Source organism: Halichoerus grypus, chromosome 5, assembly GCF_964656455.1.
Source record: "Halichoerus grypus chromosome 5, mHalGry1.hap1.1, whole genome shotgun sequence".
NCBI classification, from domain to species: Eukaryota; Metazoa; Chordata; class Mammalia; order Carnivora; family Phocidae; genus Halichoerus; species Halichoerus grypus.
In genome coordinates this window covers 98,249,058-98,262,705 of record NC_135716.1, presented here as the reverse complement: position 1 = coordinate 98,262,705, position 13,648 = coordinate 98,249,058, and the positions used below count along the sequence as shown (strand labels likewise).

The following is a 13,648-nucleotide window of genomic DNA, read 5'->3' as shown; positions in this document are numbered from 1 at the left end:
TCAGGCTCTCACCACCATTACTCCACCAATGGCCTCTGCAGTGGAAATCAATGGTCTGGTCTCTGTCCTCATCTTACTTAGCCTATCAGCAGTATTTGAAAAAGACAGCTGCCTCCTCCTTACATTTTCTCCATTTGGCTTCCAGAACAGAGTATTCTCCTGGCTCTTGTCCTATTTCTCTAGCTGCTCCTTCTCACTCTCCTTTACTGGCTTCCCCTCAATACCCTGCCTCTTAACTTTAAAGAATATCAGGACTCAGAGTATATTCTCTCTCTGGTCATCTCTTTCAGTCTCATGGCTTTAAATATCATCTATAAGCCCATGACTCCCAAATCTCTGCCACAATGTTCCTCTGAACTCTAGACTCCTGTTTCAAGCTGCCTACCTGGCATCGCTACTTGTATGTCTGATTAGCATCTAGAAGAGAACAAGAACAAACCTGTACTCTGATAACCACCCCATCCCAAACTTGGTTTTTTCAGTCTTATCCATCTCAATGCATAGCCACTCCATTATTTAGATGCTCAGGCCAAAAGCCTTGGCATTAACCTTGACTATTTTCTTTCCTTTTTACCCCACATGTGCTCCCCAAAGTAAATCAAGTCAACATTTCAAAATATATCCAGAATCCAACCTCCTCCATCCTGGTACAAGCCACCCTCAAATTTTGTCTGTATTTTGCAAAACTGTCCTGGTTGGTCTACCTGCTTTCTCCCTTGCTGCCTACAAACTATTTTCAACACATGAGACAGAATGAGACTGCAAAACCTAAGTTAAATCATGGCATACCTCTGTTTAAAACCATCCAGTGACTTACAGATAAAAGCCAAAGTCCTTATAATTTCCCTCTCAAGATCTGATGTGATCTGACTCCTATTAAAATCTCCTACCACCCTCTTTCTCATTCACTCTATTCTGAACACACTAGTCCCCTCTCAGTGCCCTAGCCATATAAATACACTGCCCAACTTGGGCCTTTGCTCTTGCTGTTTCCTTTACCTAGAAGGCCTTTCCCCCCAAAGATTATCATGGCTCCTTCTCTCACTTTCTTCAGATCTCTACTCAAATGTCACCTTCAAGATCTTCCCTACTCACCATGTCTAAAACTGCAGCCCCTTGTATCACTCACACACAGAGACTGTTTCCCTTCCTTGCTCTATATTTCCCCTTATTGCTAATCACCATCTAACATAGATTGTTTATCTAGCTTACTGTTTTCTTCTCTTGTTTATTCTGAGTTACATAAGAGCAGGGATTTTTGCCTGTTTCCTTCACCACTACATCCTTAGCATCTAGATGAATGTCAAGCACTCAATAAATATTGGTTGAGTAAATGAATAAATTTCTCCCTACCCACTTTCATCCTTACCTCCCGTGCTCTAGACCTAGAGGGTGAAATGTCGACTCCTACTGAAGGACCCTGTCTCTCTGTCTCTGTCTCCGTCTCCGTCTCTCTCTCTCTCTTTCTCAAATCATTGGTCCCAATCACTTTTCTCCTCTCTCTACAACATATCCAACAGTTCCCTCTCTGATTGTTACTTCTCCTCAAATCTCTCCTATCCTTAAAAAAATAAAATAAAAATAAAAAGACTTGCCTGTCTTCTTCTTATCCAAATATCCCAAATCAGTAAACCACTTTCACACTCCCCATATCCTCACCTCCATTCACTCAATAACAATCTGACTCAACTCTTTAGCTCCCTACTGAAAATGTTTTCACTAAGATCCCCAGAAATCTCCTAAATTTCAGATCCAATGGATGATTTTTCAGTATTTATGTTGCTGACCCATTCTGTTAAATATGACATGCTCCACTCTTGGCTCTTGTGACACCATTAAATCAATAAGAAAACATGTATTGATCTGCTAGTATGTGCCAGACACTAGGTAGGCACTGACTACAGAACAATGGATAATAATATACTCTGTCCCTGCTTCACGAAGCTTACAGTCTACTGGCAACAGGGAGTATGACAAGCAAGCCTCTGTAAAGCTGCTGTAAAAGCAAATACCAGGAAGATAAAGAAGTTTCAGAGGTTAAAGTCACATCTAAACTGAGACCTAAAGAGTAAATAGGAGATATTCAAATGAAGGAGTTGGAAAGGGTCTTCCAGGCAGAAAGAACAGTTTGTACAAGGTCTGGAGGAAAGAAAGACCATGGTTTTTTAAAAGTTGAAAGAAGCCCAGTCAGCCTAGAGCACAGAGTAGAAGGAAAGTTGTAGAGATGATGCAGCTAGAGAGGCAGACAGGTGCCAGATCACGGAAAGGATTCCATGTCCCATCTTAGCTGTTGGTATAGCATCACTTATTAATATGGACACAAATGGTCTAATGAAGTGAAAACAACTCAAATTCAGCTGTACACTTATAAAAGCCACAAAAACCATAGTTGGATATAAATCCAGCTAAAGTTATACAAGACCATTTTAGAGAATGTATACAACTTTATTAAAAGACAGAAAAGAGAATTTAAATCAATAAAGACATATATAATATTCATGGAACAGTTAACATTTAACATCATAAGCATATCAATTTTTCCTTAATTAATTTATAAGTTCAATGCAATTCCAATTAACATTCCAAAAGGAGTGTGTATGTGCACACATGTGTATGTAACTAAACAAGTCAATTCTAAAATTAATATAGGGGCGCCTGGGTGGCTCAGTTGGTTAAGCGACTGCCTTCGGCTCAGGTCATGATCCTGGAGTCCCAGCATCGAGTCCCGCATCAGGCTCCCTGCTCAGCGGGGAGTCTGCTTCTCCCTCTGACCCTCCCCCCTCTCATGTGCTCTCTCTCTCTCATTCTCGCTCTCTCAAATAAATAAATAAATAAAATCTTAAAAAAAAAAACCTAAAAAAAAAATTAAATTAAATTAATATAGAAGAGCAAAGGGCCAAAAGGAGCACTGACACTGTTGAAGATGAGGAAAGTCAAAACATCAAAATAGATTCTAAAGTGATAGTAAGGGGCACCTGGGTGGTTCATTCAGTTAGGCATCCAACTCTTGATTTCAGCTCAGGTCATAATCTCAGGGTCATGAGTTTGAGCCCTGCATTGGGTTCCATGCTCAGTGTGGAGCCTGCTTAAGATTCTCTGCCCCTCTCCCCCTGCCTCCGCAACTGCCCCCCCTAACCCAGCTCTCTCTGTCTCTGTCTCTGTCTCTCTCAAAAAAAAAAAAAAAAAGCCACATACATATTGACCAAAAATATAAGTATATAAAGTGATAGTAATTAAAACATGTGGTAATGATGTATAATAGACACCAATGTAATAGAATAAAGAGACCAGAAACACATCCATACACAGATGGAAATTTGATATATGACAGAGGTAAGCATTTAAAATCTGTGGGAAAATGTAAAAATACATTTTTAGTAGGAAGCTAAATTGGTACAACCACTTTGAAGAACAATTTGGTATATGTAATTAAAGTTAAATGTCAGCATACCCTATAATCAAGCAACTCTACTGTAAGTAATAAACAATGACAGAACAACCAACTGTGAGAAAGAAAGAAAGAAAAAGAAAGAAAAAGAGAAAGGGAGAGAGGGAGGGAGGGAAGGAGGAAGGAAAGAAGGAGGGAAGGAGGGAAGGAAGGAAGAAAGGAAGGAAGGAAGGAAGGAAAGAAATGGATCCTTATTTCACACCATACACAAATATCAATTACAGATGAATTAAAGAACTAAATGTAAGATACAACATTTTTTAATGAGATATAGATTAATATCTTGGGGTGCTTGGGTGCCTCAGTGGGTTAAACATCTGACTTGGTTTCAGCTGAGGTCATGATCTCATGGGTCGTTAGATAGAGCCCCACATCCCTGGCTCCAGGTTCAGTGGGGAGTCTATTTGAGATTCTCTCCCTCTGCCCCTTCCCACCACACATACGCGCAGGCACGTGCATGCTCTCTCTAAAATAAATAAATAAATCTAAAAAAAAAAAAGAAAAAGAAATAGAGATTAATATCTTTATGTCCCAGGGCAAGGAAGAATTTCTCAAGATGTGAAAAGCATATCCATAAGGGAAAAAATAAAGAAATAAGACTACATTAAAATATTAAACTGCAGAATGACAAAAAAACACCTAAATATGAATTTAAAAGTAAGCAACAAGCTAGGAAAAGATATTTGCAATGCATATAATCAACACAGGATTAATCTCCAGGATTTAGAAAAACACCTGCCAGCCATTAAGAAAAAGACAATCAATCTAGCTGAAAAATAGGCAAAAGACATGAGTAGGTAATTCACAGAAGAGGAATATCCAGATGACCAACAAATATATGAAAAGATACTTAGACTCACTAGTAATGAGGAATATAGTTAAACTGAATCAAATTCAATTAAAACAACAGGACAATATTTCTGACTCATTGGCTTGGAAAATATTAAAATATTAGAAGCCTACAGTATCAAATATTTGAAAAGAAATACATTTTTAGTAGGAGGCTAAATTGGTACAACCACTTTGAAGAACAATTTGGTATATGTAATTAAAGTTAAATGTCAGCATACCCCATAATCAAGCAACTCTACTGTAAGTACTATACAAGGAGATGTACACAAGAACATTCACTGCAGCATTGTTTTGTATTAGTAACAAAACAAAAAAATTTTAAACCTAAATGACCATCATCAGGAGAATTCATAAGTAAACTTAATTATATTTATTAAACAGGACCCTTACTGTGGTTAAAATGATTAACTAGAGCTATATGCACCAGCAGCAACAAATCTGAAAAATAGAAGGCTTAGAAAAAAGTAATTTTAAAAAATATGTGGTATGCCACCTTACTTAAGTAAGGTTTTAAAAACATAAGAAACAATGCTATATATTTTAAGAGTATGCCTACAGTAAAATAGAGAGAGAGATAAAAATCTGAATGGATAATAGTTACTTCTGGCAGCAGGGGAGAGAATGAGTATTAGGAATACACTGAAAACTTCAACTATGTGTAATATTTTATTTATCCAAAAAAATTTGAGCCAAATATGGCAAAAATGTTAACTATGATAAATCCAGTGATGGCATGGTTGTTAAATGTTTACCTTTATCTTTTTTTTTAAGATATTTTTTATTTATTTATTTGACAGAGAGATAGCACAAGTAGGCAGAGTGGCAGGCAGAGGGAAAGGGAGAAGCAGGCTCTCTGCTGAGCAGGGAGCCCGATGCGGGGCTCGATCCCAAGGACCCTGGGATCATGACCTGAGCCGAAGGCAGCTGCTTAACCAACTGAGCCACCCAGGCGCCCCTACCTTTATCTTTCTATACATATTCCTGTATGAAATAGTTCATAACAAGTTAGCCTTATCCCAGGAATATTTAATGTCAGAAAATCTACCACTAGAATTTATTATGTAAATAGGTCAAATGAAAACGGCTTGAAATATGAAAATAGTTTGATAAAATTTACTATTTTTTATTGATAAAAGATACTTTTCTTTGTTGTTTTCCTATATATTCCTATCATAACCTTTGCCACAGTGCAACTGCCTACCCATTGTTTGCACTCCCCACCCCCATGGACCGTTAGCTCTGTCAGGGTGGGCACCAGGAGCATCCTATTTACCACTGACTCCTCATTGACTACTATGTGCCTGGCAAAATGTACCAAACAATATTCAGTTGATAGCTAACTTGATTTGTTGACTGACTGACTAATAATATAAAAGTCTTACAAAAAGCAATAGATATATGCACTAAAACTGTATCAGTGAGTTAATATTTGGGTGGTAGATTATGTTGACATAGGGCAAATTACTTACCCTCACTATTCAAAAATTTCCTAATCTGCGCAATGAGGAAAATAATACTTTGAGTATAAAGTCTTATAAGGGGGTGCCTGGGTGACTCAGTCTGTTAAGCATCTGCCTTCAGCTCAGGTCATGATCCCGGGGTCCTGGGATGGAGCCCCACATTGGGCTCCCTGCTCAGTGGGAAGCCTGCTTCTCCCTCTCCCACTCCCCCTGCTTGTGTTCCCTCTCTCGCTGTGTCTCTCTCTGTCAAAATAAATAAATAAAATCTTCAAAAAAATTTAAAAAATAAAGTGGCTACTAAATAGGGAAGCCACTCATGCTTCCCTAAAGTTTCCATTATTGTCATTATTACAATGAAAAGGGTTTTAAAAGTAAATAAAAAATAATTTTAAAAATGTATACACACATATAAGGGCTGGCCTTTCAAGAATTTTCACTGCCTATTTTTCAGAAATCTGTATACCTATTAAGTCGAGAGCACCAATAATTTCTGAAGTATCAATCACTCCTTTAAAGGAACAAAGAAAATAAAGATTAACTGGAAGTTTTGAAAAGATACAGAGGCAGAGTTAAGCAGTATGCACTGCATTGTTGCAACATTTCATAAGACATTAATATCCCAATTATTTCTTTTACTTGCCAAGATAAAAAGGAGAGACTAGAGAGCCCATATGATATTTCCTGTATCAATAAATAATACTACCACCCTCCAATGTTGCTCAAACCAATTGTTCTTGCCTCTCTCCTTTCCTTCACCAATTTCAATCACCAAATGTGATCTGTTCTATGCATAAACGTCTCCCAAATTATTTATTCCCATCACCACTAACCCTATGTAAGCTTAGACACCAATCAATGCTCCACACAAATATTATGGTGCTACTCCTCCTACTGAAAACTCTTCAGTCGCCCCCTCACCTCATCCCCCAGGGATCAAGTCCAGAAACTTCACAGGCCTCAAGGACCTCCATGATCCTGCCCAGGCCTGCTTCTTAGCTGCCTCATCTCTGAAACTTCCCCTTGCTCTCAGCCTCGACCTCACTGGTCTTCCCCCAGTTCCTCAGACATGACCTGCTCTCCTGCTGTGACCAGTCTCCCAGCAAGCCATTTTTCCTGCCTGGAACACTTTCCTACTCCTCACTAAGCTAACTTTCACTCATCTTTCCAGATTTGGCTTACCCACCATTGCTACATGGAGCTTCATGTAAAAACCTTATCAAAATGTTATAAATATCTTTTAGATATTTATATTGTTCAAGGGAAAAAGCATATTGTTCAAAGGGTACAGGCTTTTTTGTTGATGGTTGTTATTTTTGAAAGATAGTATGCAAATAAAGATTACATCGTTAAAAAATATTCCTTAGAAGTAATAACAGTCAAACAAATGACAGGATTAAATAAATGAATTTTTAATAACCTTTCATGGAAGCCAAATATCAAATAATAAACCTCTACTAAAACATGGCTAATTCTTGGCTACACATGTTTGTTCACTGTATAGAGACATACCATCATTATTCGTGTCCAAACTCTTAAAAATCAACCTCATTATCTTCTCATTATCTTTAAAGTACTGCATAAATGTGTTAAGCTTCAACAGATTGCATGCATTAATATCAACAGATTTTAATAGTATCTATAAGAGAGAAGAAATTATATTAGACATGAGATTCAGACAAGGTAGATTACAAGTTATAGTGTTTAAACATGTGTACATTTATCCTATATAAATTAGATGTTCTGCCATAGATTATTGGTACCTTAGTCTTAGAGTAAAATTTCTAACACTAAAAACATAGAATCTTTGAGTATTGGAACTTTAAAGAAGTTTAGCAACTGACTAGTCTACTCTTCTACTCAACAATCATGCATGTATTCACTCACTCAGTAAATGCTTAAGAAAAAGAAATGAATCAGACATAACCTCTGCCCTCAAGAAGTTTACAGGTTAACAGGGAACACACCAGAGCCACTATGACAGAAAATGTTCAAGGTTCAATAGCCAAATTATGGAAGCAACCCAAGTTTCCTTTGATAGATGAATGGATGAAGAAGAAGTGACATATATATATTACTCAGCCATAAAAAAGAATGAAATCTTGCCCTTTGCCACAACATGGATGGATCCAGAGAGTAGAATGCTAAGTGAAATAGGTCAGTCAGAGAAAGACAAATATCATATGATTTCACTCATATGTGGAATTTAAGAAACCAAACAAAAAAAAAAAAAGAGAAAAAAGAAAACTCTTAACTATAGAGAACAGAGGTGGAGTGGGTTGGGGGATGGGTAAAATAGGTGAAGGGGATTAAGAATACAGTTATCTTGATGACCGCTGAGAATGTATAGAATTGTCAAAGCACTATATTGCACACCTGAAACTAATACAACGCTGTACATTAAAAAAAAAACTAGAACTCTTGGGAAATATGTCTACATATTTTATGAAATTCTTATAATGATAAATGTTTTATTGAAGAACAGCTAATTACATCATAAACTAAAATATATCCAAAGAAAAAAAAAGAAAATGTTCAAGGTTCAGTGGGGAATAAAGACGTGAGGGAAATCATCATAGAAGTGGCTCTACCTGAATATTTTAAAAATGAGTAGCAAAAGGTGAACAAAGATACAAGAGTGTGAGGGATGTAGCAGAGATCACTAGCTGTCCACTAAAATTCCTTCTTGCCTTCTTTGGGCACACTGCTCGATTACATTTCTCAGTCTCGCTTGCCGTTAAATATGGTCATGTGAGCAAGGTCTCACCGATGAAGTAAGAGGGAAGGTACCTCTCTAGGCCTAGCTAATGAAATCCTACATGCTCATTCCACCTTCACCAGCTGAAGGCAGATAATGATGAGAGACCCTTGAGGATGGTAGAGCCACAAGAAGAAAGGAATCCAGATCTTTGAATAACTGTAAGGTGGAGAACTGTGTCACCAGCCTCAACACCTACCAAGAAATCATCTTATATACCATGCTCAGAGGCTTGGACTTTTCCCACTGACATTGTCGAGACCCTGAAAAATTTTAAGCAGGGTCATGATACAATCAGATGGATCTTTTAGAAGGGTCATCTGGTGGCAATGTGGGGGAAAAAATGGTGAGAGGAAAAGCAAGAAGACTGGTTATAAGACTGGTTACAGTGACTTAGGTGAGAGATGGTGGCGGCCTGGGCTTACCAGGAGCAATAGGTAGGAGAGGAAGGGAATTGGTTGTGAGATATACTGAGGAATTACATAGGACTGTGTGATGAACTGCATGTTGGGGTAAGGGAAAAGGAGGAATATAGAATGACTTGGTGGTAGAACACTTAACCAAGACTATGATCACAGGGGGAAGTGGAGAGACTCAGAAGCTGGGGCTAGCTATCCATTTGTGCATCACCCACACTAGGATGACAGTTGGAAGCTTGGAAAAGTAATCTTGAAGCCCACCTGTTTGAGGGGTGAGCCAAAAGAGAGTCCATAAAGGGATCTGAAAAGCAATAGCCAGGGAACTGAGACAAAGTGCCAAAGGAGAAAATAAAGGAGCCATCATCAGTGTTCCATGCCGCAGAATAGAGCCCAAGAGCCAAAGTGCACAATGCAGAAGCCCTCAGTGACCTTTCACAGAGGGAAAGAATGGAGACCGAAGCCTCACCACAGAGAAGAGAAGGGATAGCTTTGTCAAAGACCAGACTACATACAGAGGAAAATGAAAGGATAATTGCTAGGCGGGGAGCCACGGCCATGGGAAGATCATTGTTATTAGAGGGGAAAAGTTTGAAAATACAGGAGGAAGAAAGGGAATAAGAGAAGTTGTACTTTTCCTATTTTAAAGGAGACGGAGAGGACCTGAAGTCAACAATGTAACTGGAAGAACCAAATTTGAAAAGAAGAAACACCTCATTTCTTGAGACTAGTGGAAATAAACTGAGCATAGATGTAAATAAAGATAAGATTATAGTCTGTGTATCAAATTTATTGAGGCTTACTAACTGCTTTAAGCTGAATAAATAATTTTAGGCATTTTTCATTTATTTGCTCCTTAATCATCATAACAACCCTATGAGCTAGGCGCTATTATCCCCATTTTACAGCTGAGGTAATTTTACAAGAGGGCCAGAAATCTGAAGGAATTCAGTGCAGTTCACCTCTATTCACTCACTGAAGTAAAGGGCATGTTCAACTACTGGAAGAGGGGTGCAAGGAATGGCAGGGGCTGTGGCTGGGGTAAGTCAGAGTTTTTCAACCTCGACGCTATTGATATCTGGGACCAGATCATCTTTTGTTTTCCCGTGCACTGTAGGATGTTTAGCAACATCCCTGGCCTTCATTCACTAGATGCTAGTATCACACATACACATACACACATGCACACATATCCCCAGCTGTCAGGACCATCAAATGTCAAAAATGCCAAATGTCCCTGAGGGGCATAATCACTCCTAGTTGAGAACCACTGGGATAAATGGAATGAAGATAGAGCGGACTCTGGACAGTCTGATGAAACCTAGATCTTTATTAGAAGGGAAATGGAATATTAAAATAATGGGGCTGTATTCAGAAGGAAGGCATAAAGTCATGTTTGTTTTCTTGATAATGCAAAGTGAACATAGCAGAAAACCTTGGACACAGAGAACCCAGTGACATCAATATATATTGTATATAATTAAGACTGGCATCTGTGGTTGGGTAGGCCTCAGGGAACAAATCATCAATGTCTATAACAAAATGTGACACAGCATTATCCAGGGTATGTAGTTATCACCCCATTTCTCTGGCATGCACTTTATAAATCCCAAGAATTATGGACTTAACAGTAAATGCTACTGCCCTGATTGTCTGGACTCCATGTTGTGTGACCTCACATCCATTATTCAATTCAAGCCTACCAGATGGAAACTTATTAAATATTGTTATTTTCTCTTACTGAATTTAATTAAGTCTCCTCACAAGAAAAAGATTTCCAGAAAACCTGGTGACCCCTTCCCCTTTTCAAACACTCCCATGCTACTGCTGGGCCTCGTAGTCTCTTAGAGAAGCTTAATAAAACACTCTTGTTTTTTTTTTAACTCTAGATGGTCAGCTGGTTAAATGTACAGCTATGGACGTGGGGCTTCTCTGAAAACACAGCAGTCAGTATTGACATCATTTGGTAAGCTAAATGATAATTCTATACTATAGTGTATGGCATATTGTTGCAGTATAATATAAATACTTCAGTGGTGTTAGGTTAAACTGAAAATACGTGGTTGTAATTAATGTGTTAGGATCAGAACCTCTCCAGTTCCCTGCCTGCGCAGTAGCCAGTGCACACACAGGAAGGTCCCCAAAGGGCATGATGCAGGCCTGAGGCGGGAGCATTCTGGAGCAAACGGCTGCGCGGGCTGCATCGCCCCAACTATGGGATGCCCTTGCAGGATGAGCCATCCCAGGCTGTCAGGGCAGACCCTTGGAGTTCCCAAAAGCTAACAGAATTTGAACACAGGCCATAGGCATTTAGCTCACTGGGGACGTTTGGTTAACGTTGTGATGGTGCAAGCGGGCCTTTTAAGAGTTTTAATGGCTTGGACCCCATCGAGGCAAGATGGTAAAGTCTTCAACACATTTTCCCGTGGCAGGTCACTATTAGGAGAGAAACTTATGGAAAGTGTTCCAACAGCGGGGCAGTTTTAAGTGAAGCAGCTCACACGGAAAGAATTTCTGAGCCTGGAGAGCTCAGGAAGGGCTGAGGGATCTTCTCAGTCCCCACCCCCAGGCCCAGCCCCACCTCCTAATGGTTCCGGGGGTCCTGCAACCTCCCACACTCTGTGCGGCCTGAACGCACGGCTGCCCACCTCCTCGTCCCGGCCCACAGCTTCCAGTTCTTTCTGCAGTTCTGTGACGTCCACCATGCCGTTCTCGCGGTGGTCCAGCTTCCGGAAGAGCTCTTCAAAAAAGCGGTCGGATTCGTCTTCCTGGCCAGCCACTGTGGGCAACAGGAAGCCCCATACTCGGCGCAGCATGGTCACAGAGCGCTACGGCTCCCCGGAAAAGTGGGAAAGCCCCACCGTCACACGGAGCTGCCGCCGCAGGGGACCGGGCGTCAGGAGCCTGAGAGGAACCAGTAGTGGGGGTAGCTGCCTGGCTGCCCGCAGCGCAGCACCTGGCCCTGGAACGCATGTGCTCCCAAGCCTCTGGGTTCCGAGCCCGCCGGCCGGTGGGTTCCCGCCTGCTGGGCAACAGTCCTGCTTCTGGATTTGCTGCTGCCAGTCTTGGCGGGGGTTAAAGCTGCTTGGGACCACCGTTTTTGTTGTTCAAATTGATGTTTGGCCAGGGATTCCCAGACAGCACATTCTTTTTTTTTTTTTTACACTCAAAGATGCATTCCTTTATTTTGATCTCTGTAGGGTGTGGAGACAGTCATATGCCCCCCTAAATGATCTTTCTTATTCATTAGTTTATGTTAAATTTTTTTTTACATTTTTTTAATTAATTTTTTTTGATGTAGTGTTCCATGATTCATGGTTTGCGTATATCACCCAGTGTTCCATTCAATACGTGCCCTCTTTAATACCCATCACCAGGCTAACCCATCCCCCCACCCCCCTCTCCTCTAGAACCCTCAGTTTCTTTCTCAGAGTCCATAGTCTCTCATGGTTCATGTCCCCCTCCAATTTCCCCCCCTTCATTTTTCCTTTCCTACTATCTTCTTTTTTTTTTTTTTTTTAAACATACAATGTATTAGTTGTTTCAGAGGTACAGGTCTGTAATTCATCAGTCTTACACAATTCATAGTGCTCACCATAGCACATACCCTCCCCAATGTCTATCACCCAGCCACCCCATCCCTCCCACTCCCTACCACTCCAGCAACCCTCAGTTTATTTCCTGAGATTAAGAATTCCTCATATCAGTGAGATCATATGATACATGTTTTTCTCTGATTGACTTATTTAGCTTGGCATAATACCCTCTAGTTCCATCCACGTCATTGCAAATGGCAAGATTTCTTTTTTTGATGGCTGCATAATATTCCATTGTATATATATACCACATCTTCTTTATCCATTCATCTGTTGATGGACATCTTGGCTCTTTCCATAGTTTGGCTATTGTGGACATTGCTGCTATAAACATTGGGGTGCAGGTGCCCCTTTGGATCACTACATTTGTATCTTTGGGGTAAATACCCAGTAGTGCAATTGCTGGGTTGTACGGTAGCTCTATTTTCAACTTTTTGAGGAACCTCCATACTGTTTTCCAGAGTGGCTGCACCAGCTTGCATTCCCACCAACAGTGTAGGAGGGTTCCCCTTTCTCCACATCCTCACCAACATCTGTTGTTCCCTGACTTATTAATTTTCGCCATTCTGATGGGTGTGAGGTGGTATCTCATTGAGGTTTTGATTTGGATTTCCCTGATGCCGAGTGATGTTGAGCACTTTTTCATGTGTCTGTTGGCCATTTGGATGTCTTCTTTGGAAAAATCAGACAGCACATTCTTAATTCAAACTCCCAACTGATAGAGGGTAGCCCCACCGTTATGACTTATTAGGGGAGGATTTTGTTTGTTTGTTCAGTTTTGTGCTCAGAGCCAAGGATGATAGATCAACCTCCATGGGGCCATCCCAGGCCAATTCTCTCTCTTCCCCTTATTAGACCAAGGTTTCATCTCTCATTCCCATAGGGTTGTTGAAATCCAAACCCCTTAGGAACCAAGGGAGAAAATATTAAGACATCTTTTTATATTTATAAAAGCAAGGGGAAAGTAAGCTTTCTAATATTTAACATGAATTGACAACTGCATGTATATATAATACTTAAATAAGTGTACACAAATTGTGGGTGGATGAACGAAGATATTTGGAACCCACCGCTCTTGTGTAATGGGATTGATCACCTGGTCAGTGGGTTAAATGAAAGAG

At 40.0% G+C, this 13,648-nt stretch overlaps 1 protein-coding gene across 2 annotated transcripts in view; it reads right to left on the bottom strand.

Annotated features, from left to right (window-relative positions):
* Positions 1–11,876, bottom strand: part of LOC118546841 (mitochondrial adenyl nucleotide antiporter SLC25A24-like) — a 38,999-nt gene extending 27,123 nt beyond the window's left edge. For both annotated transcript variants that reach the window (XM_078071715.1, XM_078071716.1), the window contains exon 1: positions 11,580–11,876. In XM_078071715.1, coding sequence (XP_077927841.1) covers positions 11,580–11,747 — 168 coding nt within the window. In that variant the 5' untranslated portion in view covers positions 11,748–11,876. The remainder of the gene's footprint in view (positions 1–11,579) is intronic.
* Positions 11,877–13,648: the final 1,772 nt, after the last annotated feature.